This window comes from Sceloporus occidentalis, unplaced genomic scaffold (genome assembly GCF_023333645.1).
Source record: "Sceloporus occidentalis isolate IW3139 unplaced genomic scaffold, rSceOcc1.0.p SCAF_43, whole genome shotgun sequence".
Lineage (NCBI taxonomy): Eukaryota > Metazoa > Chordata > Lepidosauria > Squamata > Phrynosomatidae > Sceloporus > Sceloporus occidentalis.
The window spans coordinates 5,635,569-5,663,059 of NW_028317023.1; the positions used below are offsets into that span (position 1 = coordinate 5,635,569).

The window sequence follows — 27,491 nt, forward strand, 5'->3', positions numbered from 1 at the left end:
CCAGCACATGCTGGAATTATTAATACGTCTGCTCTAAAAAAAAAAAAAAGGCAATATCCATTAGGGAAATTGGCTCAGTGAATAATAAATATTTTGCTCATTCTCACTAATTTAATAAGGAAAGGCTTTTAGCTCTGCCAGTTTGTGAGTTTGTCATTTTTAACTAAATTTGCGCTTTTTAAACTCCTGTCTGTGAGATTTTAAGTAAAGCTTGGCCAAATGTCACTTTTGTTCCTACAACTCTATACAAAAATGTAACAAATTGTAACAAGAGATTTAACAACACTTCCTTATTACTTTGTTTTTGATGGATTTGTCACATAGTTTGTGTACTTAAAGGGACACTTCAGTCACTTGCCCTGATGGCAGAATTCGAATTAGCTTAATCAGGGGGTTTTTTTTGCCTTCTTTTGGATCAAGAATAGAAAGGTTAGGTAGAAGGGTTGAACTTGATGGACTTAGGTCTTTTTTCAACCTTATGAACTATGTAACTATGTAACTTCTGTGAGCCTCCCCAGGAGGAATGCCTATTAAAGTACTCTAGACTTTTATATGCATATACTAAACCTGTAAGAAATAAAAATACAATGCATCACTTACCTTTTTGAGCATTCCTCAATGCATTAAAATGAGGACATAAAATCCATTTTAAGGGATCACACATGCTGCATTGAGGAACACATGATGGCTGGAGTATCTCTTTGACTCCAGTGGTGCAGTACAAGCAGATCTTTACATGCCCACAACATAAGTAAAGACCATGTATGGACTCTTGTAAGGTCTAAAATCCTAAGTAGAAGGAGAGGTTTGAGCTGGTTTGTGTCCGTATCACACTCATCCAGGCTTTGGGCTTAAGCCTAGCTCCAACCGAGTATCTACCCTAGCCATGACCCAGGACCTACCCTAGCATTGTCCAGCCTCGTCTGTACAGACAGTGGGATAACAAGAACTACTAGAGAATTGGTATGTATGCCAGTGAGAATCATTTGCCTCATTTTGATGATTTGTCAGCATTTACTGATTACAGAAATATTATCACCATTTATTAATGTACAAGATTCAGAGCATCGGCATTACCTACATGATGCCATAAATTTAGAATAGGAGGCAGATATTATATTATATTATACAATAAGGATAAAAATACATATACATATATATAAATGTACACATACACAGAAATGAGATATATATATACATACAGTATATATATGCATTGTACACATAAAGATGAGTTTCGGGGCACATTTTTCATTTTTAAGAGAAGCATTAACTGTATTGTCATGCTTTTTGCCTTGGAAAAAACAAACATTTCCACAGAAAGAATATAGAGGGGGTTATGCAGAGAGAACAATTCTTAAATGAAATGGTAAAAACCTGCAATCACCATAGCAACTGGATCAGTGTGCTTGGAGATTGTTCAGCTTTTCCCCTTTGCACCAGAACTGCTCTTTATACATAGCCCCCACATTTAAAGGAATGGACACGTGGAACAAACTCGTAAGCTTTCCATGTTACTGATTCAGCAGAGCTAAGAAACATTTTACCAGATATCAGAACATCTGCGCAATTTTTTTATAATGAGACACAGGATACCTGAATTTGCTGACTCCAGGATTGTAAATATTCTTTGCAGCTGTCTGGAACGCTACATTTCTATGAAGATTGACTTATGGAGATCTTTGCCTAGGGAGTCCTTATTCTAGTGACGTGCGAGCTCGCCAATATAAATGAGAATAGCAGAGGAAGAATCGAGTTTCAGTGCGGAATTATTGATATATGTATACTATAACTATATTATGTTACTTTGTGGGAGGCATATGTAAATACTTTGTAAAATTAAGATGCCCCATAGAATATTAAACCACTAGGGTCTGTATGTTGATTTAAATAATGCCCGCCTAGTTTTTATACTATTTCAAACAAGAATTTAGTAAGGAAAGCATCTCCGTTGAAGTTAGCCATAAAGTTTGGTCTTGTATCCCAAACACTGCATGATAAATTATCTAATGGTCCAGGAACAACCATCTTTTCTATGGGGTAAAAGAACAAAGTGGAATAGGGTGTAGTGGAGTGGTTCACCGTGCAGTGGTTCAGATTCCTTAGGATACCCTTAAAGACTTGAAGTCCTTAAATCCGTGCTTGAAATTAAACAGTCTGATACGATAAGCTTGCACTTTTTTTCTCTAAGGAACCCTCCTGAGGATGTTTGCCCAATACTCAGTTGTGTTAAACACAACCTACACAACTAAAGTAGCATAGCCTTACTTATCAAATTTATTCCAGGGCGATCTTATTTTTCCAAAATGCTAACCTTGACATACCTTTATTTCAGTAAGATTGCAATCTAAAGCAGCAGTGTTTTTGATATATATATATTTGCCTAGTATTTGAATTATTGCTACCGAGATAAGGTATCTGCATACACGTGCATACCCCTTTAAGGACCCAAAGGCAGAGGAACGCAAAGCCTCCAAGAGAGCCATATAGTACCGTCTCCCTCACCCTCGTAGTGTCTGAATTTTTGAGTTAAGGAGAATGCTGAGATAACATGTCATATTGTCCTGTGTCAATGAAGAGACCACTAGTGTAAAGGGAGAGGAGAAGGCCAATTTGTCCCTTTCTAAGGACAATGGTACCTCTGAGAACCCTCTTTGCAAAGGACCCCTGAACTCTGATGACAGCTCTGTCCAGCACATTCAATGTAATACAGTAAAACCATTGTTTCTGTCATTGCTTTGTTGGTTTCCAACATTATGGTGATCACAATTATTTTTTTTTTCTCATCCATGATGCAGTTAACAATTTAGGGTAAAACACATTAAAATAAGTGTTACATTGTGTAAAAATGTTCTTTAAACATGCTGCCCCAGCTTATCAGTGCGTAACACTTTTATAACTAAATGTAGTGTTTAAAATATCATTTAAACTAATGTTGATTAGCCAGAGCCTTCTCAGAAATAACTATTTCATCAAATACAATTTAGTCTCATTCATACGTTTTGCTTGGGACATTTGTCATGTGACACAAAAGTAGGCACCCATAGGCTGTTGCCATATAAATTGGAGAAGCTCCTTAGAGGTTTCTGAGTTTTTTTTTAATGTTTTTAAATCTTCAGGGGAAATACTAGAATCATAGGTCTTCTTCCTTAACCTTCTAGAGTAGAAGATGACCTTTCAAATGTATTCAATGTGTGTTGAGGAGTTAATTTAATTAAGTTTGGCATACTGTTACGTTTAAGACAAAAATTCCTGTTTAACCCAACCCCCCCAGTCTAATATAAAATTATTTATCTAATTTTTATAATTTAGTCATTATATGTATTTCTTAAGAGCAGCACAGTTGCACTCACCCATCTTTTTTGTTCTTGATAAATTCAAGGTGAAAGGACCAGGAGAAGGAGATGTCAGGTGGCCTTCAGCTACATGCCTCAGAATGAGGATGAACTTGAGCTTAAAGTGGGCGAAATCATTGAGGTCCTTGGAGAGGTAAGTTTCTGTCCATGCTCCAGACTGCTCAAAGATTTGTGTACAGATCAGACCGCTATAACTCTATAACTTTTATACAATACGCACATTTCTGTCGGAGGAGATACGATATAATTAGTGTGAGTATATTATAAATCTCACTAACTGGTCATGAAGCTACAATGTTATTAAATGGATTAGCAGACTAGTACGAACAGGTGCTGCTTCCTTGTTACCTACCATTTGTAGCCTAATCCCAAATCTCGGCTATGATAAACTCAGGGTTAACCATTAGATATTCTCACATGCCGAGATTGGCAATTGTCTGCCAATTCACCATTGATTTTTCTGTGGACCCAGTCAGAATTACAATGACAAAGTACATTAATTTGTAAAGCTCTTTAAAGGATTTTAAAGGAGCAGGCTACTTCCTAAAACTATATTTATGTTTAATGAACGTTGGGTTCCTCATTGCATGCACTTCATTGCATTTTACTGCATGCAGATTGATGCATGCATTGTTTAGTTAGAACATGAAAATTAGACTTCTGTCTCATTTTTAACTCCTGCCTGTCTCTACTGAAGCCAGGAAGTATTAGTATGCAAACTTCTTGCCCATGCTTCTTGCCCATTGCATATACTGCATGATAATAGAACATCAGTGTCCAGGTATCATGCGTACTATTGGTTTCTGCTACGTCCATTGATTTAAATTTAGTGGAAGTTGAAAGGTTTTGAGGACAGCCTCCCTGCTCGTAGTTTTCTAAATGTATTCACCAATTGCCAAAGTGGCCCATTTATGACGAAGAATGCTTATTTTAAGTTATAAACCTCAGAATTATTGTCTGAAACTGTAGAAATCTTTGGCCAAGCCTAGGCTGGTTGAACCTAACAAGGTTCTACACTTCCATGCATCAAGGTTTTTTTTTGAGTTGATAAGTTATGTTTTAGAACCATGGCATATCTGTCTACTTTAATGAGATATAATACTTCACAATCTCCCGAAGTACCCAATGATAACAAGATTGCAAGAATTGATGGTTACCTGCAATCTTATGATTGCAGAATGCTCGCCTGTCTATTAACCAAAAACTTTTTTTCTAGCCAAATAGAAAGAATCATAATTTCTGCTTTATGTTGTTGTAAAAATATTTACAGTGTTATCATAAACAGCATTAAAAGATTATACATTTCCATTTTATTTGTTGCACAGTTATATATATATATATATATATATATATATATATATATATATATATACACAGTATACATATATGCATATGTATATGTATATCTATCTATCTATATATATATATATATATATGTATATAAGCTGTTTCTTAATTTGTTTTCATATGCATCGTGGGTGTATTGCGTGCTCAAAATGAGAGAAAATGAGTAATGAAAGATTACTTTTCTATTTTTATTGATAGAGTTATGTTCCTGTAGGCGGTTATGCAAAGTATCATTGTTATGTGGGTTTGTGCCACTCTTTTATTCTTGAAATAAGTAAGCCCCCCAATATATCCTTTATTTGCACTTTGAAATCTTAATTTGAGTTTTTACGGCTCATTAAAAAAATACCAAGCCCCGTTCTTTATATTAACGCATTAACACAAACCTGTTACCCAATGGTAGTTAAGGAGTGTTAGAAGCTACAGTTAAATGAAAAAGCTGCATCACTAGTTTAGCATATCACGAGGTGATACAGCGATGGTTTTTGTTGCTAAGCAACTGTTCACCTTATACCAAAATGTTTTACATCTGCTATGATATAATTACCCTGGCTTTATATCGTGCCGTGGTTCAGATTGACGTGTCAGGTCGTTTAACTGATAAATTACATATAACTTTGTATTATGTTAGGAAACTAAACATCAACCTATTCCCCTGGTATCCCATAGGTTGTATTTATTGTATCTATAACACGGTAACAGTCGGCTTATAATTCCTCTTCTTACTCGGGTCTATAAATTGCAATCAATAGGTTGCCAACAGACTTAAGAGTCTTGGTTATGCCCAGTCTGAGACTGGCCAACTGGTGGGCTCCTAGCCATACTTACTTCATCGGGCGGCCACAGGCCATTAAGTGCCGGGGCCACTCTTTCATCACAAGTCCGGCTCTACTTATGCGGCACCCCTAGCCCCGCCTCTAAACACACCCTCTAAACAAAAGTATGCCTTGGTCATTTAAGATGTTGGGAGTTATGATTTCCAACCCATTTAAATAACTTTTAACAATACGTTGTATGCAAAGTGTTCTAGAAGTATAGTTTCTTGGATTCCATGATACAGAATCCTCATGAAGCTGGAAAATGTAACACTAGCATTATTATTATTTATTTATATAGCACCATCATATTCCATAGCGCTGTACAAGACATAACATAGACACATAGAAACAAGAGCTAAGGGTGTCCCAACATGGACATAGTTCCAAAATACTGAATGCACTTTAAGTGCACTCTGGAATTAATGTATTTTGATATATTATTCATAGTTTACTAGCTTCTTTTTGATCTCCTTTGCTAGGGGCTCTTTTATCTGGATGGCATTTACTGTAGTGGTTTCTTGGCATATTTAAATGTGAGAGGCGTTGGTTGTGACAGTCTTCTTTGTGTGCTCCTTTCACTTTGTCCTGCACTTTCTTTATTGTTTCACGTCTTCTGAGGTTCACAACGACAGCAGGGCAGACATGGAGCTATCCTTGACAGAATACACTTGGCATTTTATAATCACAATATTATTTTCAAAAGATCATAAGATCCCATATTGTAAATGGGAAGTTTTACGCAAAAGATTAACCAGCTGTGTTAATGCCCCAGATCTCTTTTCTTGGTAGTTGGCTCTCTAGATGGACTTTGGTGGAACTGTCCACTACCAATGAACTTCACGTGGGTCCCACTATCACCTAAAGGTTCTAACAGGGAAGAGGTGTCACCATTCAATAAAGGGCAAGTCCAGCCATATGTACCTGTAATAAATGTGTCAAGCTCTTTACAAATACAAAATACATTTACACAAAGGCAGGGCCGGCCTTAGGGGTGTGCGACCTGTGTGACTGCACAGGGCGCCATGGCAACAGGGGCGCCTGCCCGGGACTTAAATTAAAACATCGTTTTAATTTACTACACTTGATCTTAGCCAAAAGGCTAAAAGGACAGGAGAGAGGGGCAAAAGGGAAGGGGAGAGGGTAATGAGGGACTGTCCAAACTAAGCAGGGAAATCTGGCAGGTATAGGGCACCGAACATAGAAACCCAGAACCTGAGGGCAGATCGGCCCCGTTTGGCCCCATCTATGTGTCAGTGTGTGATGATGCTATTGGCTGGAGGCTTAGGGCACTGATGTGATGGAGGGTTTGCTGACGTGTCCTCGCTGAACATACCGTGTCCTTCAAAGGCTTCCAGAAACAATTTCACTTCTTAAAAGAGGGTGGGGCCTTTGAAAACACATCTACTCATAAAACAACTGTTACATTCAGGGGGTGTGGCCACTTAAAGCCCCACCCACTATGCCATAAAGCAATCATTCCTGATGTTTCCTCAACAGCTTCATTGTGATGTCATCATGAACTTAAGAACAAAACACAATTAGACAGGAGAATGAATTTATTTATTAAATGCTATTATATTGTTAAATGATTCAGTGGATGTGGCTTGATTGTGGGCGGTGCTTTAAAAAACACACTCTCTCGTAAACAAACTGGGTGTGGTTTCTTCCAGCCCCGCCCACTATGCCATAAACCAATCATTTCCGGTGTTCCATCAGCAGCCTCATTGTGATGTCACAGGTAGCACAGGCAATGAATAGAGGGGGAGACTCGTAAACAGGTCATTGCTCAACAGAGCAGGCGACCGCGAAGATGTGCAAAGCCGAGCGCGATGTGTATCTGAGCCAACTACTGTGTTTGGGGTACATTGGAGCTTTTATACTCCTCTGTATCATATTATTAACACGCAAAAAGAGAGACAACTCCCACAGACAACGACATGGACCCGGACTCCATCTGCACCTGGTGCATTCTCTGGTCAACAACTCCATGTTCCAGATAGAGATGGAACACAGACGGTCCATGTTCCGTCTTATGGACAGACTCTCGAGTCTGGAGGAACATCTAAAGTCAGAAGGTGACTACAGGAGGCGGAGGCATGAAAACCAGTCACCGAGACGCCGGAGAGAACATTTCGAGACCACCTCGAGAAGCTCTCAGGTGTCACGAGAGGACATATCTCACAATTATTTCAATCTGGCTGCAGACCATGCCCATGGTCTGTCTCAGGAGAACAAAGAGCTCCAGTCAGTTATCAACAGCCTTCGTAGGCAGAACGAAGAGCTGACAGAGCGTCTGGAAGGCATGAGTAAGGCAATCCCCTTGCTTGAAGAACATGTGGCCATCAAAGACCTTGAAATTCAAGACCTGCAAGACAGATGTCATGACATGGAGATATCCTCACGTGAATCTATTGAAGGGGCTGAGGAGCTCGATGATAGACTGTTCAAAGCATTAGAAGCCAACGAGCAGATAGCTGAGGCCAATGATCAGCTACAACAACAGCTGTCTGCCCTCCGACAGGACAAGCGGAAAGTGGTCACAGTCGTTGAGGAGTTTGAAGATGCTATGGGAGAAATGAAAGCTTTAGTGCCGAGAGATGTACAGCTCAGCGATCCACATAGCATTATACCTCTCATGATGATGGAAGAACTGATTATCAAAGCTCAAGTCTTCAGTACCATCGTCAACAAGACTCACTATAACTGCTGAATCACCAATTTGGGTTGTGGCCCTCACCACCAAGAGGCTACACTCTAGGGAACTATCACCCAGCCCAGAGGACACTCTTTTGGCCACCAAAGAACATGAGAAATTTCCATCTGTATGATGATTTCTAACTGAGAATCTTCTATTGATCTCCAATCACAAATGTCCAACCATTAATCAATTTGGCAATAAAACTCAATTTAACATCTAGTATGGATCATAGCATTTATTATTCAGACAGTGGGGGGATTCTCAAAGGTGGAGTGAAACCTTCTAAAAAGGGAAGGGCAACAATATAATGATGCAAATCCTGAGATCCAGGAAGTTAGTATGGCGGCGCCCATGGTATACACACAATACAGGTTTTTTATACACGTACAGGAACATTGAACAGCGCTGCGGAATATGATGGCGCTATAAACATCATTACATAGGTTTATTTATTGATTTCTATCCATACCTGGGTAATACCCGGTGTAGAGTAGTTGGGGAAGTAGGAAGGGAAATGAGGACCCTGCACTCGAGTATAAATCCTAAAATACTGTCCGATCACCCCGAGGCTCTTAAAATGGGGTAAAAAATCTGAGAATCTGCCATTCACCCTAACACCTAGAGAATGGGGCAAAACCCAGATAATCTAACTATTTACCCAGACACTGTGAGGATTGTGTAATAACCCTGAAAATCTGCCCATTTACCCCAAGATCGCAAAAATGGGGTTAAAAAACCCTGAGACTGGGGTAAACACATTAAGGACCCGCCCATACACTCTGACACCCTGAGACACCCTGGGGTAAAAACCTTGATAATCTACCCATTCACCCTAACACCTTGAGTCTGGTGTAATTTGCCTATTTACCCAGAGACTCCAAGACTCTGAAAATCCAAGGCACTGAAAATCTGACGATTAACCCTGAGACTCTAAAATTGGGGTAAAAACCCTGATTATCTCCCCATTTCCCCCCGAGATTCTGACACTGGGGTACAATCACTGAAAATCTGCCCATTAACTCTGAAACTGGGGTAAAAACACTAAGAATCTGCCCATTAACCCCAAGATTCTGGGACTGGGATAAGAACCCCTCAAAAATCTGCCCATTTACCCTGAGACTCTGGGACTGGGGTAAACACCTGAGAATATGACCATCCCCCCCCCCCCCGATTCTGAGATTTGGGTAAAATCCCCATTTAACTTGGCCAGTCCCTCTCCTGAATCACGCTGCCCCTCCCCCCAAGTGCCCCTGTTTTGTAGGCGCTAAACATAGGGCACAGAGTCACATGAAAAGTCTGGGTAAAACCCATCCCCCACCTCTAACTACACCCCAAAAAAGAAAAGTGCCCCTCTCTGGGAATTGGGAATGTTGGCAAGCATTCAGACATTATATAAAATCAAGGAAAATTGCCTCTTTTCTTACTTGTAAAGCCCAAATCAGTTTCCATGGTCATGCAGTAAACTAAAACACGCACTATAGTTGCCATGGTGTTAAGCATAGCGGGCGACTTCCTGGCTTTGGAAGGGGGGGAGTTAGCTGTGTGAGGAAAGATGCTATGTGTGCATGTGGGAGGGACTACGCATCTATGGGGGTGGGGCTACCCATGTGAGGGGAGGGCTAGCTATTTGGTAACAGGGGAATTAGGAGTGGGGTGGGTGGGATGAATCTCCCTTTTTTTTTTAAACTTTATTTAACATCCTCCATGTTAAATAAAGTTTTTTTTCACTTTATTTAACATGGAGGATGTTAAATAAAGTTAAAACAAACAAAAAAAACGATGTTTTAATTTAAGTTCCGGGCAGGGGCGCCGAGCGGTCGCTTGTGAAGTTCTCAGCAACTGCTCTTCACTTTTCGTGACTGCGGCACGGTGCCGGCGTTTCATGTTGAGCGCCGGAATTATTCTCTTTTTTTGGACCCAAAAAGAGTAACAATTGGGAGGTATGAGTTTTTGTGTACTATTGATTACAACATAAATGTATTTTTTATGACCGAGCCGCTTTAAAGAACATTTGTGAGCTGTATATTCAGGCCGCATTGTGTCACAGATTACTCATGTGCCTACACAAACCTTTCTTGTGTGTTTTTGCACAGTGTGGCATTTGGAAAGGGGAAAATGATACTGCGTACCTTAATATTTCACCTGTAACCTTTAGCAATACTTAACAGGTCAGCATATTTTATCGCTGCCAATTTATAATAAGTTCAGATGATTCATTCCATGTTTTGCTACAAAAAGTTATTTTTCAAGAATTGCGACCTGTAGACTCCAATTAGAATTATTGCGACATGGTATTGCTTGAGAAGTGCACAGCACTTTCCTCCTACACAGGCATCACACCTACAATCATATACACATCGTAGTTTTATAACTGACCTGTAATTAGTCACTCGTAAATCAGTTGGACCTAATTATTTGAAGTTGAATCACCATTACCTACCATACTATTTTCAGACACGCACAACCCACATCAGTTTCGCAAATACTTCTGTAAGTAACTTTCTAGCAGGCACATATCCACATAACTTTAAAAGTTCCTCTAGCACATGAATGGGCGTACACAGACATAGCGGTTACTGTTATGTGTCTGCCTGTTTTCTGTCTAGTTCAGAGTTCTGCTAGATGAATAATATCATAGATCATAGGTAATCTTAAATTAACCTGTTGGGGGTTGGTCTTATGTATTTCCTTAGAAACACACGAGAAGCAATCTTTCTTTGCGCATGATCATTTGCTAGAGGCTGCAACAAGATGGAAAGTCATACTGCTCAAGTATCTTGTTTTGCACTGGACAGTCCTGATTTTCAGACATCTGCCTCACTTTCCCACTTTTTATAGTGGTGGGGATCATAAGCTGGTAAGGGAGATCGGAGTCGGTCAAATGACTTGTTGAGGTCCCTCCTGGCCACCATGGAGCATTTTAAAGCAGAATGGTGTGACACCATATGTGATGTTCTTAATGTAGAATTGTCCTTGCCCATGGGCGTAGGAACCCCTAAAAATCTGGGGGGGACAGCATTTTCCCCAATCAGATGCCCACTTTCTCCCCATCTCTCACACTATCTACCCCCTCTCCCCCTTCTCACACTATCTACCCCCTCTCACACTTTCTTACTTTCTACCCTCTCCCTACCCTCCCTTCTCACACTATCTACCCCGTCCCTTCTCACACTATCTACCCTCTCCCTACCCGCCTTCTCACTAGCTACCCTCTCCCTACCGCCCCCTTCTCACTAGCTACCCTCTCCCTACCGCCCCCTTCTCACTAGCTACCCTCTCCCTACCCCCCCTTCTCACTAGCTACCCTCTCCCTACCCCCCCTTCTCACTAGCTACCCTCTCCCTACCCCCCCCTTCTCACTGTCTACCCCAGGGGTGTCCATGTTTTTTCTGCAGTGGGCCACTTCATCAGAATTGTATGCGTGCGCGGGCCGCACTCATTTTTCACTGTGAGAAAATATGGCCTTTAATAAAATATGCAGATTAAAATAAAGTAAATGACACAAAACCTTTACTTTTCCTCTCACTGATTTCTGGGCCTAGAACGTTTTGTGACTACAAATTCAGGATAATTAAAAATGAAATAGTTCTATTTATTCTAGGGATGCACCAAAATGAAAATTCTGGACCAAAACATTCACGGTTCACTTAGCCAAAACTGAAACACACCACAATTGGACAAAAAAAAATTAGCAATATGACTTGGCATGATAGGAGTGTGATTGCTAACAGCAATCACACTCCTATCATACGCAGGCAGCCAGTACATGCTGGTACAGGATGGCTGTAAGTGATGTGCAGACCCCATATTGCTGGCAGCAACAATACACAAGGGGGGCAGCTAGCCAGGTTTCAGTATGTACTGGCTGACTTGGCATGATAGGAGTGTGATTGCTAACAGCAATCCCAGTCCCATCATGCCTAGGTTCCAGCACTTACACATCCATGCTATCACACACACACTCATTCATTTATATACTCTTTCATTCACAGATTCATTCCCTCAATCACGCATACTCATTCAAAGACCCTCCCCACCCTCTTACCTGCACTGCAGCTCCTCGATGCCGCTCAGACTTCAGCAGGGGGCGCGGCCTCCCTCTGCGTTCTCTGGTACTGCACAGAGGAAGCAGGATGTCATGTGATGTCACGTGAACTCTGCTGGGTTCCGCTTCCTCTGTGCAGTACAGAAGACCCTCCCACAGGTAAGTAGCAGGGCTCTTGGTGCGCACCGCGTAAGATCGGTTGCCCTGGCTGCCGATCTTACGCGGGCCGTACCTCGAGGTCTCGCGGGCCGCATTTGCGGCGTTTCTATTGGGAGGGGTTCCTACGAGGGGGGGGGGGGATTTCTTCATTATCGGTCCCCCCGGTTCCTACGCCCATGTCCAGGCCCGGACTGGGACAAAAATTAGGCCCGGGCATTTAAGCCTGAGCAGCCCATATTTATTGTTAAAGCCCACCCTTCATGTACCATCTTTGCATTTAATCATTCACACAAATCATTAACACATTCATTAATGCAGTCTCACAAATCATTCAAGCAATTCATCCACACATGAATTCATTAATTGTTATACGCATTCACACAATTCATCCACACATTTATTCATTAATTCTCATACGCATTCACACTACCCCCTCTCATCATCTTATCTGCCCCTTCTCACTATGTTCCCCCTTTTCACTATGTAACCCCCTTCCCCACTTCTCAATATGTACCGCCTCTATCTATCCCCTCTCCCCCTTTCTCGCTACCTAACCCCCCTCTGCCCCTTCTCACTGCAGCCCCTTCCCTCACCCTACTTACCTTGTTGCCAGAGCAGGCAGCAACTGCGACCGCGCCTGTGGCAGGGCAGGATTGACTTCGGGGCTGATGGAGCTGCAGCTCCAGGCTCCTACCTTAAAATAGGCCCAGTCAGGACCGGACTGACTGGGCCTATATGGCCGCATTAAGGCAGAGCCCCTTAAGCCCGCCGCAACTGCAACCGGGTCCGCCACTCTAAGGCAGAGCCGGCCTTAGGTGTTCTGGCGCCCTGTGCGGACTACTCCTCTGGTGCCCCCCATGCCAAAAAAAGAAAGGAATAAAAACTTGTAACAAAACTCCCCTTTCTCACTATCTATCCCCCTGTATCACTATCTACCACCTCTGCCTCTTCTCACTGTTATCATTATATACTGAGGCAGACATTGACGGTGGTACAGCATAATACTTATCACTATATACTGAGGCAGAAATTGACGGTGGTACAGCATAACACCTACCACTATATACTGAGGCAGACAATGACGGTGGTACAGCATAACACCTATCACTATATACTGAGGCACACATTGACAGTGGTACAGCGTAATCCCTATCACTATACATTGAGCCAGACATTGACAATAGTGCAGCATAACCCCAATCACTATATACTACGCCAAACATTGATGTGGTGTAGGCCTACCACTTCATTGTCTGGCTTAGTAGTAGGGATGCACCGAAACGAATTCTGGACTGAAACCGAAAATGCAGCATTTACCTGTCCGAAACCGAATATGACCTCCCCACACCATAAAAAAAAACACTTTTATTTAAAGTAAGTAACACACCAAAATAGGACAAAACAATTAAAAAACAATATTATATGTATATATATATGATTGTTAACAGCAATCACATTCCTATCATGCCCAGGCATACCCAGATTCCAGGATGTACTCGCAGACTTGGCATGATAGGAGTATGATTGCCCTATCTACCCCTTCTCACTCCCTTCTGCCCCATCTACCCCTTCTCACTCCCTTCTCCCCTATCTACCCCTTCTCCCTATCTACCCCCTTTCCCCCGTCTCACGCCCTTCTCCCTATCTACCCCCTCCTAACTATCTACCCTCTCCCTCTTTGAAGTTCACTTACCTTTCAGGAGTCCTGCGGTGAGGGTGCAAGGCCTCTGCCTCCCAGCTCTGCCACTGTATGGAACAGTATAGAGTGATGGGAGTTATGATGTACTTTTAGAGCATAATTAGATCATGAAAAAGACATTGGAAATGGTACAGCATAACACCCATCACTCTCACACACTTACCAATCCACACCTATATACCAATCCACACCTATATACCAATCCACACCTATATACCAATCCACACGTATACCAATCCACACGTATATACCAATCCACGCGTATATACCAATCCACGCGTATATACCAATCCACGCGTATATACCAATCCACACGTATATACCAATCCACACGTATATACAAATCCACACATATATACCAATCCACACATATATACTAATCCACTGAATATTTTCCTACCTTTCCTCTTTTCTCCTTACAGCTCCTTTTCCTCCTCTTCGCTCCTCTTCTTCAGTTCTTCTGTCTTCTCTGTCTTCTTCCGGTTCAGAGGGCACGGACAGCGGTGGGCGCGGCTTCAGTGTTGTGCGCCGGGATCTGACAACAAACCCCGGCGCACAGCAGCTGTTGCCGCGCGGATCACAAGGGAGCGGTATCGGAGGTCTTTAGCAGACCTCCGGCTCCCTTGAGTGATTTTAAGCCGGGTTGAACCCGGCTTAAAATCACTCAAGGGAACCGGAGGTCTGTTAAAGACCTCCGATACCGCTCCCTTGCGAGCCTGCTCCTCCAGCGGCGGACATTACTGTCCGTCTCTGGAGGGGTGCCGGGTGCCGCAAGTTGGCACCCCCTGATGAGCGGCACCCGGTGCGGACCGCCCCCCGCCCCCTAGAGTGTGACGCCCTGTGCGGTCGCACACCCCAAAGGCCAGTCCTGCTCTAAGGGGCCGGGAAGCCCCCACCAGGGCCGGCCTTAGGGGTCTGCGGCCGCACAGGGTTTAAATTAAAACATCGGGGTTTTTTTTTCAACTTTATTTAACATCCTCCATGTTAAATAAAGTAAAAAAAAACTTTATTTAACATGGAGGATGTTAAATAAAGTAAAAAAAAAACCCCGATGTTTTAATTTAAACCCTGTGCGGCCGCAGACCCGTAAGGCCGGCCTTGGTGGGGACTTCCCAGCCCCTTAGAGTGGCGGACCCGGTCGCAGTTGCGGCGGGCTTAAGGGGCAGGTGCCCCTTATGCCCTGCGTTAATGTGGCCGTAGGTAGGGTAGGGGCCTGGAGCTGCAGCTCCATCAGCCCCTAAGTCAATGCGGCCCTGCCGTGGCCCGGCCCACCGGGCAAACGCCCGGTGTGCCCGATGGCCAGTCCGGGCCTGCCCATGTCCTTGCCACAGTCCTACCTCTAAGCATGGTCTGCTGCACCTGTGACCACTCCTCCCCGCTTTTGACACCTGAAATGCTGGGGGTATAAGTCTTAAAGGAAAGCTACTTATCTGGTCAGCTACATTCTTGTTTATGATACCAGGAGTGATGCCACACATCGATCTGACCACAGTACATGGGTGTTGTTGTGGTACTATGACATTTTCCACCCAGTGCTGTAGTGTTGTCACAGTTCTTGCACCCAAATTTCAGCCATTGTACTTCCAGCTTTGCAAGCACTCTTAATATGCCATGGTGCATTCTCCAGCATTCCAGTCTACTTCCCCACCACTCTTATTACATCATATTACATTTTATTTATGGAGTGTCAGCAGATTTGTCAACACTATTACAAAAGAGGAGAATACAAATTTACTGATATCATGAAAAGTGACAAATGACTAAATTGACAATAACGTTAATCTCATCAATGCGAGATAGGAATCTGACCCTTCCTGGTAAATCTGGGAACACCAATTTTCACATTTTGGAATATGCTGTGCATAGGTTAAATAATTAAGATTGGAATGTTACAGCTCTTTTAGGAGGAAGCATGCAAATAAGAACCAGTATATCTCCCCCTAGGGTACATAAAAGGAATTGCAAACATTTTCAAATCTGATTCAAATTAGGATTATTATCACTTTGTTCAGATATTCCTTAATTGACATTATTTTGCCTACCATAAATTCACTGAATCTTTGGCATGTGTCATTTTAGCAGATGCTGTAGCCTAACCTTCAAACATTGTTGTTCTGAACCCTTCTATTTTTGGAGAAGGAAATCATTGTGATGCTGTACTGTTTAAGGTTCAAAATTATGTACAAAGTAGACGACATAGGAAAAAGGCAAAACCCACTTTCTGTAAGTATGGAATCAAAAGCTCTTCTCTGCCTTTTGGCTAGGATCAAGTACAGCATCTCCCTTTGGAAAGTGTATGCATTTTTAGTTTATACAAAATTTTGTTAGTTTATGGGTTTTGCTTGTGTGCAGCTTTAATAAGCCAACATCAATTTCTTGCCATTTATATTGAGTTTTTCAGGAAATACACCTGTCTTCATATGGTCTGAAATTTTAACTGTGGTTCTTCTGTAACCAGCGGTCAATACAGCTATCATTTATTATTATTACCATTATTATTATTATTATTATTAATTAATACGTATTTTATCTTTGCATGCGTGCAGGTGGAAGAAGGCTGGTGGGAAGGAATTCTTAATGGCAAGTCTGGTATGTTTCCTTCCAACTTCATCAAGGAAATTGTGACTGAAACAGAAATTGGAGGAAATTATGACGAACAACCAATAAAACAAGGTAAATCATATTACGGTATAATTTCCATAACAGTTTAAGCCAACAAACTTTATAGACATTTACAGAATAAAAAAATAAATAAAAACAGGAGCTCTCTGCTTCATTTTCTATAGCACATATTTTATTCTAACGCTGTATAACACATTTATAATACAATATATATATATATATTACACAATACATACAGTATACAGTATATGTTTACTTCTCTGGTCTCTGTTTTCAGTTTTTGAAGAGTGCACACTTCTATTGGTTATTTAAAAAGTTACACTCGCACCTTTTTATATATTTTATACACTTTATTATGAGTATGCTTCAGAACTTTCTAGGTTAGATCTGAAGTCTCCGGGGAAAAGCGCTGTTTCCCCAGCTCTCCAGGTCACTTTCCTCTTTCTCCTAGCAGGGGTGTGATGTTTAGCTCCTACTCTCATGCTTAGTCCAGTGCTGGAGGGGTGAGCTGCCATCCTGCTTCCTCGTTACATTTTAAATTGGTGACTTCCACACTCTGCAAACACAAAACAGATAGAGTTCAGGAAGCTCGTTGCTGCTCCTCATTCAGGCTCTCAGTTGGTTTCAATTACAATTGTTGCTCAGGGATCATGGAGAACGAAGGAAAATCTGAGTGAAATACTCTGGCAATGCTTTTGATAATTACGAGAGCTGGAAAAAACAGTGTAAAAAATGAATTAAAAAAAAGACTACAGCAGCAAAAGTGGTGATTTTGTGCCTTAAATATATATATATATATATATATATATATATATCTCCAATTTCTAGTGCATTCAAAAGGATTTCTTAATGTGTAAACACAAATTGTTAATAGGTTTACTGGACTATTAAAATGTAGGAGTCCAATTTTAAAGGTAATTTCCCTAATCTCTACAAGGTTTACATATTAGGCTAGGTTGTCATAGTAATCCTGCTTCTCCTCTTGGCAGGTTTTAAAGATACTGCTGGCTCGGAAAGCGACGGTGGTGACTCGAAGTCAGAAGGGACCAATGGAACAAGTGGAGCAGAAAACCAGCCGAAGAAGATCAGGGGATTTGGCTTTGGGGATATTTTCAAAGACAAACCAATTAAACTGAGACCAAGGTCAATAGAGATGGAAAATGACATGGTTTCACAGGAAAAGGTAAATATAGCTCATCTTCTTTTGTCCTCTTATGAGCCTTTACTATCTTAAGTCCATTAAGAATTTAATAAAACGGGGTCATGTGTAGACTTGAAACCCATCACTGTACCTGTGTAGTTATCTGTGGGGAGTTATTCCAGGCATGGAGATAAAAACCACGAATCTGGCACAGGAGGGATGTGCACATGGGGTGAAATACCCAGTCAGCCATATTGGAACTGGCAGCGTTCAAGTAACTATAACATTTTCTAGATTTGCTAGTAATTTTGTTAGCCCAGTGTATATATAAAATATCATACCTTCAGGGGAACCTGATATCCGCACTATTTTGGATGACAGGTCCACTTTAATGTCAGTCTAGTTTATTTAAAAAATCAAGGAGGCTAAACATGACCTGATTTGCAAGTCTTTGTTATACTTGTCAGTGTTTTCCTCTTGCCATAAAATGTGTGCAGGTTAACACAGGCCTGCAGGACACAAGATCCATTTTAAGCCCTGGCATATGGGCACCCCTGGGTGATTACCTGCTGACATGGCCATTGGTTTAGCTGTGTTGGGCCCACAGATCGTGGAACCATAGTGTTTCTTTATGAATAATGTAAGTAGTATGTGGATGTGGAACATGATTAGTGTCAGCCTAACAATAATGTTCCAGGTTAGGGAGACTTTCAGAGTGAATGAACTTTGGATGATCTGTCTCAGGTTATACCATTGGTTAGTTGGATGTTATGGAGCTCTATATACCTCACGTCATCCAATAAGTTTATTTCAGACTGTTTCTAAAATAGATATGATGTCTAATGGATTTCTAGTGGATTAAATGGTTAGCAAAATACACCAAGGACTCTACGTATGTTTGTACAATATACATTGGATCATTTAACAGCAATTTAAACAGAAAGCTCAGCAAGATGAATGAAATCAATGTGAGCCAAATTATTCCACATTTGCTTGACAGTATGCCCTCGGTGGGTAATTTAGTGGTTTGCTAGATAAGTAACTAAATCGCCCAAATTAGTATGGATTTACTACTGTTAGTGTAGTTTTGGATGCTTTTATTATACAAATTAAGGCAATAAGAATCAAATGTAGGTTGCTCCCATCATTGCCAGCCAGAACACAGGCTCTGTTGGCGCTGAATGTTTTCCCTGGGTTGTTTTTATTCTTCCACTTATAGTTACATGCATTATTTTCCAAGGTTATTTATTTACTTATTTCATTGCATTGATTCAGATGAAGGAAATAATTAAACATAAGCATGTACTTGGCAGAGATTAAAAATAATTAATGACACCATGGGTGGCCAGAATAAACACTGGATCAACAACGTTAAAATATATCCCTGAATAATCTTCGCTGTCTAAAGCAATTACGTTTATTCTTAAAAGCCTCCACAGTATTCACAGTCGACGTGCATTCCAGAGCTCTACGACCCATTTCATTCCTTTTTGTGTAAGATCTCTAATCTTCTTATACTTGGTATGTCTGTGGACTGAACCTTTACTCTGCAACAGCCTCATATAGACCCTTAAATGTATCTGCATTATGAGGTCATCCCTCATGGCCCCTGTCACAGTTGCAACTCCTACGACCCCTGTAGTTATGCCACTGCTCAGAGTTAATGTGTCAGGGTTACGCTGCCATCAATCTGCAGCTACTCTGCAGGTAGGAGCTGGGATCTGTGTTTATGTAAGCATGTATGTAGGTGTGCGTATGTATTTACGTGAGGCTACTTCTGCATGAATGAGGTTATACTTGTTAAGCATATAGGTGTGTGTATGCATTATGCCTTTGTGTGTTTATGTATATGAGTGCAGCACGAGGACAGAAGCAACTTTCATGACAAATGTAACTATTTCTTTTTACACTGCCATATCTGATGGGTAATAGGTTATGTATGGACATTAAGTCAGCTGAGTAGCTTTCATGCAGTTATGTGGGTACAAAAACTCGCTCTGCGTGATGACCCCTTTGTATAATTCCTGTGCATGATACTGTCTAGAGCTTTCCAATCCCAGGGTGAATTGTGCTCTGACTGTTTATGGGTTGATAGATATGTGTGTGTGTGTATGTATGTATGTATGTGTGTGTAAAGATTTTTTAAACTGCAGTTCCACTGCATGCTTCCCCAATGCTTGAGAAAAATGGGTGGGAGCAACTGTCCATTTACCAGGAGAGCACTGTGTAGAATATAATGTATTAATACATTCTTACATTAACCGGCATCATCCAGCCAAAAAATGTCCTCATTACATAATTTAGTGAGCCTAAAGAGAGACAAAGGGTAATTGTGTACCTTTTTATTTAGAAAAACGGCTCCATGCTGCTATCCGAAAACAGTACTTCATGCCAATGCTATTTTTAAAAGGCACAGTTGTGCAACAGAACAAATAAACAGAGGCACCCCACGGAGAACTGCAAGCTATTATTGATTAGTTAGCAGAAATATGCTCTGTCTGTGGTATAGTATAATAGTATTATAGTATAAGCAGCTTTGTCAGTGACGTGCAGCAAGTGGGCCCTGGATCCTGTGTACATATAACTCTCATGATGCTCAGGCAGCAAAGTATTACTCTTAGAATCTAAACAGTCCCAATGATGGGACTGATGGGCAACAACCTAAAAATCGCATAGTGCATATTATCTATTTATCCTGGGACTGAGGGTGATGTGTGTTGTTCTCAGCAATAGCTGAAAGGCTGAACATTGCCCAAGAAAGGCAGCTTCCCTAATTGTTGATTACTGACACAAAAAGTTCTATGAATAAGGGTTAACTTATACGCAATAGGAGCATGGGTGGGTTGAAAAAAATAATACAATAATTTAGCCTTTATGTCTCCGTTTCCTATAATTGGCTTTGTCTCTGCAAACTATACTGGGGTTGGATTTTAATGAAATCATGGAATTGAAAATAGAATTAGGAAGAAAATAACGTCAGAACTGAAAGTTGGCTGCCAACATTTCCGTACTGTAGGAGCTCTTGGATCGTCTCCCATCAAGATTACTAAAATTAAAAATCATAAAGGCCACACCTGCCTCCTCTTGACACGTCCAACCCTTTCAGTAGTGTGCAGCACATTGCACAGTATTAATCTGTAAATCTGCGGAATAATTACTACCTCATCCATGTATTAAGCCTTAAAATATTGTGTGTGTGTGTGTGTGTGTGTATATATATATATATATATATATATATATATATATATATATATATATATATATATATTATTGTTATGTTTTATTTATATAGTGCCAGCAATTAACTCAGCGCTTCATACAATACATATATTCAACAGGTTGTTAGTGACATCTTTGCCCTCTCTCACAGCATTATATTGAAAGTGTCAGTGACATCCAGCGCTCTGACTTTAAAGAAGGCGCCAAGCCTGCGCAATTGTTTTCAGTGGTGGGATCCATTAGAGTTTTAACTCCTCTCCTTTGGTTTGAATGTACACAAGCCAATAGCAGTGGCTATTTTATATATTTTTGAACAAAGGAAAGAGTCAGATGGACCACTGGCATATTTTTTTGGATTCAACATGAAGTTTGCAATTGATGTTACATTCTAATAACTTCTAATAGATCATGTAGTGTAGTCCACTCGCTGTTATCTATATGAGGAAACCACTGGCAATAAAGATGCTTCTGCTACTTAATGGGAAACTGCCCTTTAGGTTCGATTGATATTATAACAGTAACAGATAGTAATGTTTGAAATCACTCCACTTTTTTACATTGGCAACAAAAGTAGGATAATGAGCCTTCCTGAGGAAACGTGGTGTACAGGATTGTTTCCTGTAATACGCAGGGTATTAAATTACAAGGTGAGAGATTTCGTTATGACAGGAAACAGAGGCTTTGGCTGTCCAACTTTTCAATGGAGCGAAATGCGTTTTCAAACCTACATGATAAAGAGGCAAAATAACATTTCTATATTATAGTCCTATGAAGTTTAAAATTAGTTCAGTTTCACCTCTACCACCTATACAAGCCTATAGCTTCCTTCAAATCATATATATGTTTCCTACGTCAGCTGTTTATCCGCAGACTTTTGGCAGATGACATGGTCCACACTCGGACCAGTGAAGGACACAAGTTAATGCATGTGGAGTGTGGGCAGGAGCTCTGTCACGTTGTACCTTTCTTTAACTTTCCTGGGACAGTTTACTGAGCTCAAGGGACAGAAATGCTTTTTCATTGTCTAACCTTGAAACTGAATCACACTGGAAGTACTTCTAAGTGATTATTTCATCACAAATTCTACACCGTTGTGTTCACACTTGGGAACTCTTCAGGTTTGACCAGGAGTCTCTGGATCAGTTTCTTCTTTCTCAGTGCAGGGAAATTATGTCTATGCCCACTACCCACCTGTGTTCTCCCATTTGTTGCTCGCTTTGCACTGCTCCCTGTTCAGTTTTCTCCTACTAAATGCTATATGGGGCTAGTTGGGCATCTACATGTGGATAGCTCTTATCCAGAAGAAGTAGAGCCCCAGGTAGTCTACCCTGGGAAGTTCCCAGGTATGATCATGTTCCATATCTTAAGTGGTGAGATTATATCATTTTTAAATTCCAAATGATTTATACAGCAGGACTCTGTTGAGAGCAATATTCCACTGTAGTGGCATTGCCCAAATTACCTGGACTTGTCTTTTATTACCTTTATTTTTATATTTTTCCCTATATTGAGCATTTTTTTAATTAATTAACTTATTTGTGTTGCGGTGGAACCACTACAATTATCGTACTTGAACATTGTGTATATTTTGCATAGATTAGTGGAAGAGGATTCCATGTCTCATACTCATAACAAATGTAAAATGTTTTTTTTAAATGTAAATGTTTTTATATCATAGTCTGCCTGTCTTTCCTTCTGCATTTCCATCTGTCTGTTGTTCTAGCATCTCCGTATTTACATTCTTATGCTGTATATCTCTAAAGTCGTCTCAGATGTCTCCCTCAGATCAAAAAAGGAAAACCAAACATATGCTATATGGTTTTGCAGCATAAAAAACCCAAAGAAAATAACAGAAAAAAAAGACAAGATACGCAGTCAGCCTTTGTGTGCGCTTATTCAGAGGAAACCAAGAATGGAATGAACCACAGGGACGGAGGTGAAAAAAAGAGTTTGTGAAGGAGTACTGTAAGATCCTTGTTGTAGACCGAGGGTACACAGTACTATGAGGCAATAGAGAAGCAACCAATGAGAAGAGCGCTGAATGGAGAGGCAACCAATAGGGCAGGGGGTGGTGATCTGAAGCTCACTTTGGGTTTCAACCTCTGCCTTATTAACACAAGCACACAGTTTGTTCTAAAGCCCTTAACTTAGATCCTACTTATTTGTAGCTGATGTTAAATACATTGAAATTTTGTTTCTGTGTTTATATGCAAGGTTCTCTCTCCCAAATAATAAAAATAAGGTTAGGCAACCTCTAATTGTACAACTGCCAAGGCTGGCTGTGACTCCTGAGAGTGTCATCACTAGTGGCTTCTTATCCCCGCTCCTCCATCAGATATATCAGAAAATAATTATTTCGGCTAAAAAAGGTCTGTGGAAAGTATGAAGAACACAGCAGTTTCTTATTTGTGGAGCAGGATCCTTGAACGTGCATTTCACAGGGCATCCAATGACATCATTTAACCCTTACTCCCACTGCGTTTACCCCTACTACGCCGGTCACATCTGCACGACATGAAAGTCAAACACCAGATGCAGGGACTAATAATGGATTAGCATCAGATACCGCATCCTTCTCTTTGAAGTATGTAACATCTGGGGCTTGGAAGAACTCATTCACTCGGTGACAGGACAGTTTCTGCCTTTCCGGCAGTGAACAGGTTAACACATCCCTGCTGCATCATTGCCTTGGGTAACCAGTCCTAAACTGCCTTTTGGAAGGGGGAAAAAAAAAAAGTATAGTGGAAACCTTCAGTGTAAAGTCTCCAAACTGATGAACAGCTCCCTGCTTCCTGTGTCATAAACAAATGCAAGCTTTGTTTTCCTGCAAGCTCATTTGGCCCCAAGTGTGACTCAGTATTAGGCTGTGTCTGGCAGGCTTTGTGTATTTAGCTGCTCAAAGGAAGTGGGAGGTTTTTGGGTGCTGACTTCTTGGACATTTTACACTTCAGACACTTTTCACAATGGCAGATGAGGTATTTCAATTTATTCTTTCTATTTTTATATATTTGCAACATATAATGGCAACGATACCTTTTACAAGAAATATAAAAAAAGAGAATGAGAAACTTAAAAAGTGTTTCTTTTATGTTACAAGTGAGGTTGGGGGGGGGGTGGATAATGCGACGATCTGATTCAGATTATTCCATAAAAGCTCATGTAGTGCTGGAAATTTTTTTAAGTATTTTTTTTTATTTTACATTTTTTTACGGTTTCTTCTGCAGTTTTACTTCCAGATGTTTTTCATTTATTCCTCATTTGCTTTTCCGTGAATCTGTACTGAGAAGGCAGCGTAGAGATGAGCTGCTTCAGTGTCGAAGTCACGGCGTAACCATTTTAGGACTCTTTTGATTATTGTTGGTGGATTTTGTACAAATATTTATAAATTAAACAAGACAAAAAAAATTGGCTTTGGATTGTAGTGCTATTTGGAAGGCAATATGTATTTTAGAACATGTACTTGTATGGATTTTTGTATTAGTTTTTTATGTGTCCATCACATGGGTTATCCCTGCCCTCTTCCTAAGAGTTGTACAGCATGTAGGCTACACTAATACACAGCTATACATATACTCCTAAAAGTGTCTTGATAGCATTTTCACGTCTCATTATTTTAAAGTTATTTTTAGGAAAGTCATGCCAGGATAAGAACCTGATAGATTTCCGAAAAATGGTTGGCAATTTAAGTACACAACTGTCTTTCCCTGCAAAGAACTAAGAACACACGTCAAGGTGACCTGGTACCTTTCTTGATAATCAACGCTCGTTAAATCAAATCAAAAAGCATTCATAGAAAATAAACTACTGTACATGTTATCCTTTTAAATTAAAAAAGTAGCTTACCATAAAACATTGTATAGAACATCCTCATGTATAATACAAACCATTTATCTATATGTTTTAAGATTCTTGCGGTGCCCCCCTTTCGAACGCTTAGGGTTTTTTTCCCCCTTCCTTTGGCCCAAAGTCTTATTTTCATGTGATAGAGTCTAGACTCTGTTTGGTACTTTGATTTCTTAAGTTTTTACATGGTTTTCACACTTTGATGATTTTAGGCTTACTCCGCTAAATTGGTCTTTTGAGATTACTGTGTTTTGACCCCTAATTACCTTTGACTTCAAGTATCTCTAGGTGCCTTAGGCTACGTCGGGTATTCCCCAACTGTACTGGATCCTGCGCGGACTACCAGGTTACATCTTCTTTTCAAGTCCAAAAACCTCCTCATTCTTAGGTGTCTGGTGCTTGGTAGGCAGTAAAGTCCATGTGGCAACCAACAATACAAGCTCAATGGCAGGGTAATGTGTTGATGGCATCATAAGATCTCTCTTACTCTTTTCTTATTGGTCGGAATGCAAGCATCCATTTCATGAAGCATATTCTGATGGCGTCAAAAAAGCATAATTGATATAAATTATAAATTTGCATGACATGGTTTACTCGTCTCTTAAAGGAACCCAAATCAATATTGTCCGATTATTGTAATTTACAGATGTTAGCAATTAGTAAATTGACAGCAGCAAACAGTCTGATGCACATTGCTGAGACAGATTTTTGCCAATAATAATAAGGCCGCTGTGCTATGTTCTCTGTAATAAGCCTCATGCCTTTTATTAAGCAGCACAAAAAACTGGTTCCGTGGGTGTTGCAATCTTCAAGATGAAGAAATAATGAGAACTCCTTGTGCACGCCTGCTAACATTTCTAGTTTTTCCTGGCCAGTCCCTACATTAAGTTTCCCGTCCTTATTTCCAGTGGAGTCAGCATTCACCTGAGATCCCTCCACAGTGGTATAGTAAAGTACATCCTGGAACAGGACGAGTGCAGCTCAGTTGAGTATCTGTACTGCTAGGGCTTCTATTCACCTCACTCACTTTTTATTATCTAAATCCAACCCAATAACCTTCTGCTCCATGAAAAGTTTGGACGACCCTGTATAATCCATATTTAAATCACTGAGATTTCTTGGAAGTCCTAATTGAACTATGCAGTGTACAGGGCCATTCTTGCAGATAATGTTGCCAAGGACTGTGCTTTATAACCCCTTTGTGACCAATGATGCACCAGGTACATCTAGAGGTTATCCCTACATCCCGGATTGTGGTCAGTCTAACAGCCGATGCCTTGCACAGCCAGTCACATGCACGGATTTAGTCAGATGACACAGGCCATGTTTCTAATGCTTCTCCTCACTGTGATTGTAAGCTGAAGAGACACAGAAAACAGTATGAATCAGTGATTCGTCCTAAGACCCAGGTGGTGGATAAGTGGAGTGAAAACTAAGTGGTAAATGCACGGGGACAGAAATCATCCAGACATCCAGTTAGAGACCGAGGCAAAGCAGTTAGTCACAGTATCTAAGAGGAAGGGAGAGCGATAGGTAGATCTGACTGTCATCGGCATACAGGTGGTATTGAAAGCCAAAGGATGAGATTAGTTTGCCATGTGAGGGTCTCTCAGTGAGTGAAGGTGGGAAGATTGCTGAGAGAGGGGGAGAGGTGGGTGAGAGAGAGTTGGTGAAGGTAAAAAGTGTCTGGGATGAGGGAAGGGAGAAAAAAGTAAGTAAAGTCAAGGAAAAAGGAGAAAAGAAACAACAGGATTGTGGGCATGGTATTTGGAGAGTGATGGTAAAGGGAGAGTGAAATGGAAGTGGTGAGTAATGGGAATGGAACAAACCCAATAAACCAGTATGGCAGCACTTGATGAAGGATCAGTGGAGTATTCATTGATTTGTCCTTCCTTGTTGCACTCTTTGGTGAACTCCCTTGGTAAACTCGTAATTAGTGGCACACAGATGGAAAGTCAGTTCAGATCTAACGGATGGCTGCTTGTTAGGTACTTACCAACTGATTAATTATCCCGCAGTAAAATCACAGACACATGGATAGAGGATAGCTAACAGGGTACTAATAATTCAATGTAGACAAATCAAAGGACAAACAAAGGAATGAATGAATGAATGAATGAAGCAGGACAGCAGCAATGATGCAGATTACAAACAGGGTAAAGGCATAAAGTGGAATACCTGCTAATGAGAGAAGAGAGGTGACAAATGAGTTTCTGATGATGAGTATGGGATGAGTGTCGGCAGTGTATGCAGTATGTAGTGGAATGAATCCTTTGGTAAATTTCTATTCAGTGGCACTTACATGGAAGGTTGCATACAAATGGAAAGTATTTTTAGGAATTTATAAATCCCCAGTGACCCCTCTAGAGAACTTGCCAGTGGGCCTGCAAGGCGCAGCTCACTTGTTCCCATGTATGGCAGTTTTACTGTAAAACAGAGCATGTACACATTTTCTATAAAGATTGATTTATATTGTTATTTATTTAGCACTGACAAATGTATTTATGTACAGTAAGCGCAGTCATATAGCGTAAGTACCAAGCT

The 27,491-nt window shown here is 40.8% G+C and overlaps 1 protein-coding gene across 2 annotated transcripts in view; it reads left to right on the forward strand.

Moving 5' to 3' along the window:
- LOC149289758 (SH3 domain-containing kinase-binding protein 1-like) overlaps positions 1-27,491 on the forward strand; it is a 104,365-nt gene that overhangs the window by 26,511 nt on the left and 50,363 nt on the right. For both annotated transcript variants that reach the window (XM_089490199.1, XM_089490201.1), the window contains exons 3-6: positions 3,383-3,489; positions 16,669-16,885; positions 16,983-16,988; positions 17,734-17,927. In XM_089490199.1, the coding sequence (XP_089346325.1) occupies positions 17,898-17,927 (30 nt within the window). In that variant the 5' untranslated portion in view covers positions 3,383-3,489; positions 16,669-16,885; positions 16,983-16,988; positions 17,734-17,897. The remainder of the gene's footprint in view (positions 1-3,382; positions 3,490-16,668; positions 16,886-16,982; positions 16,989-17,733; positions 17,928-27,491) is intronic.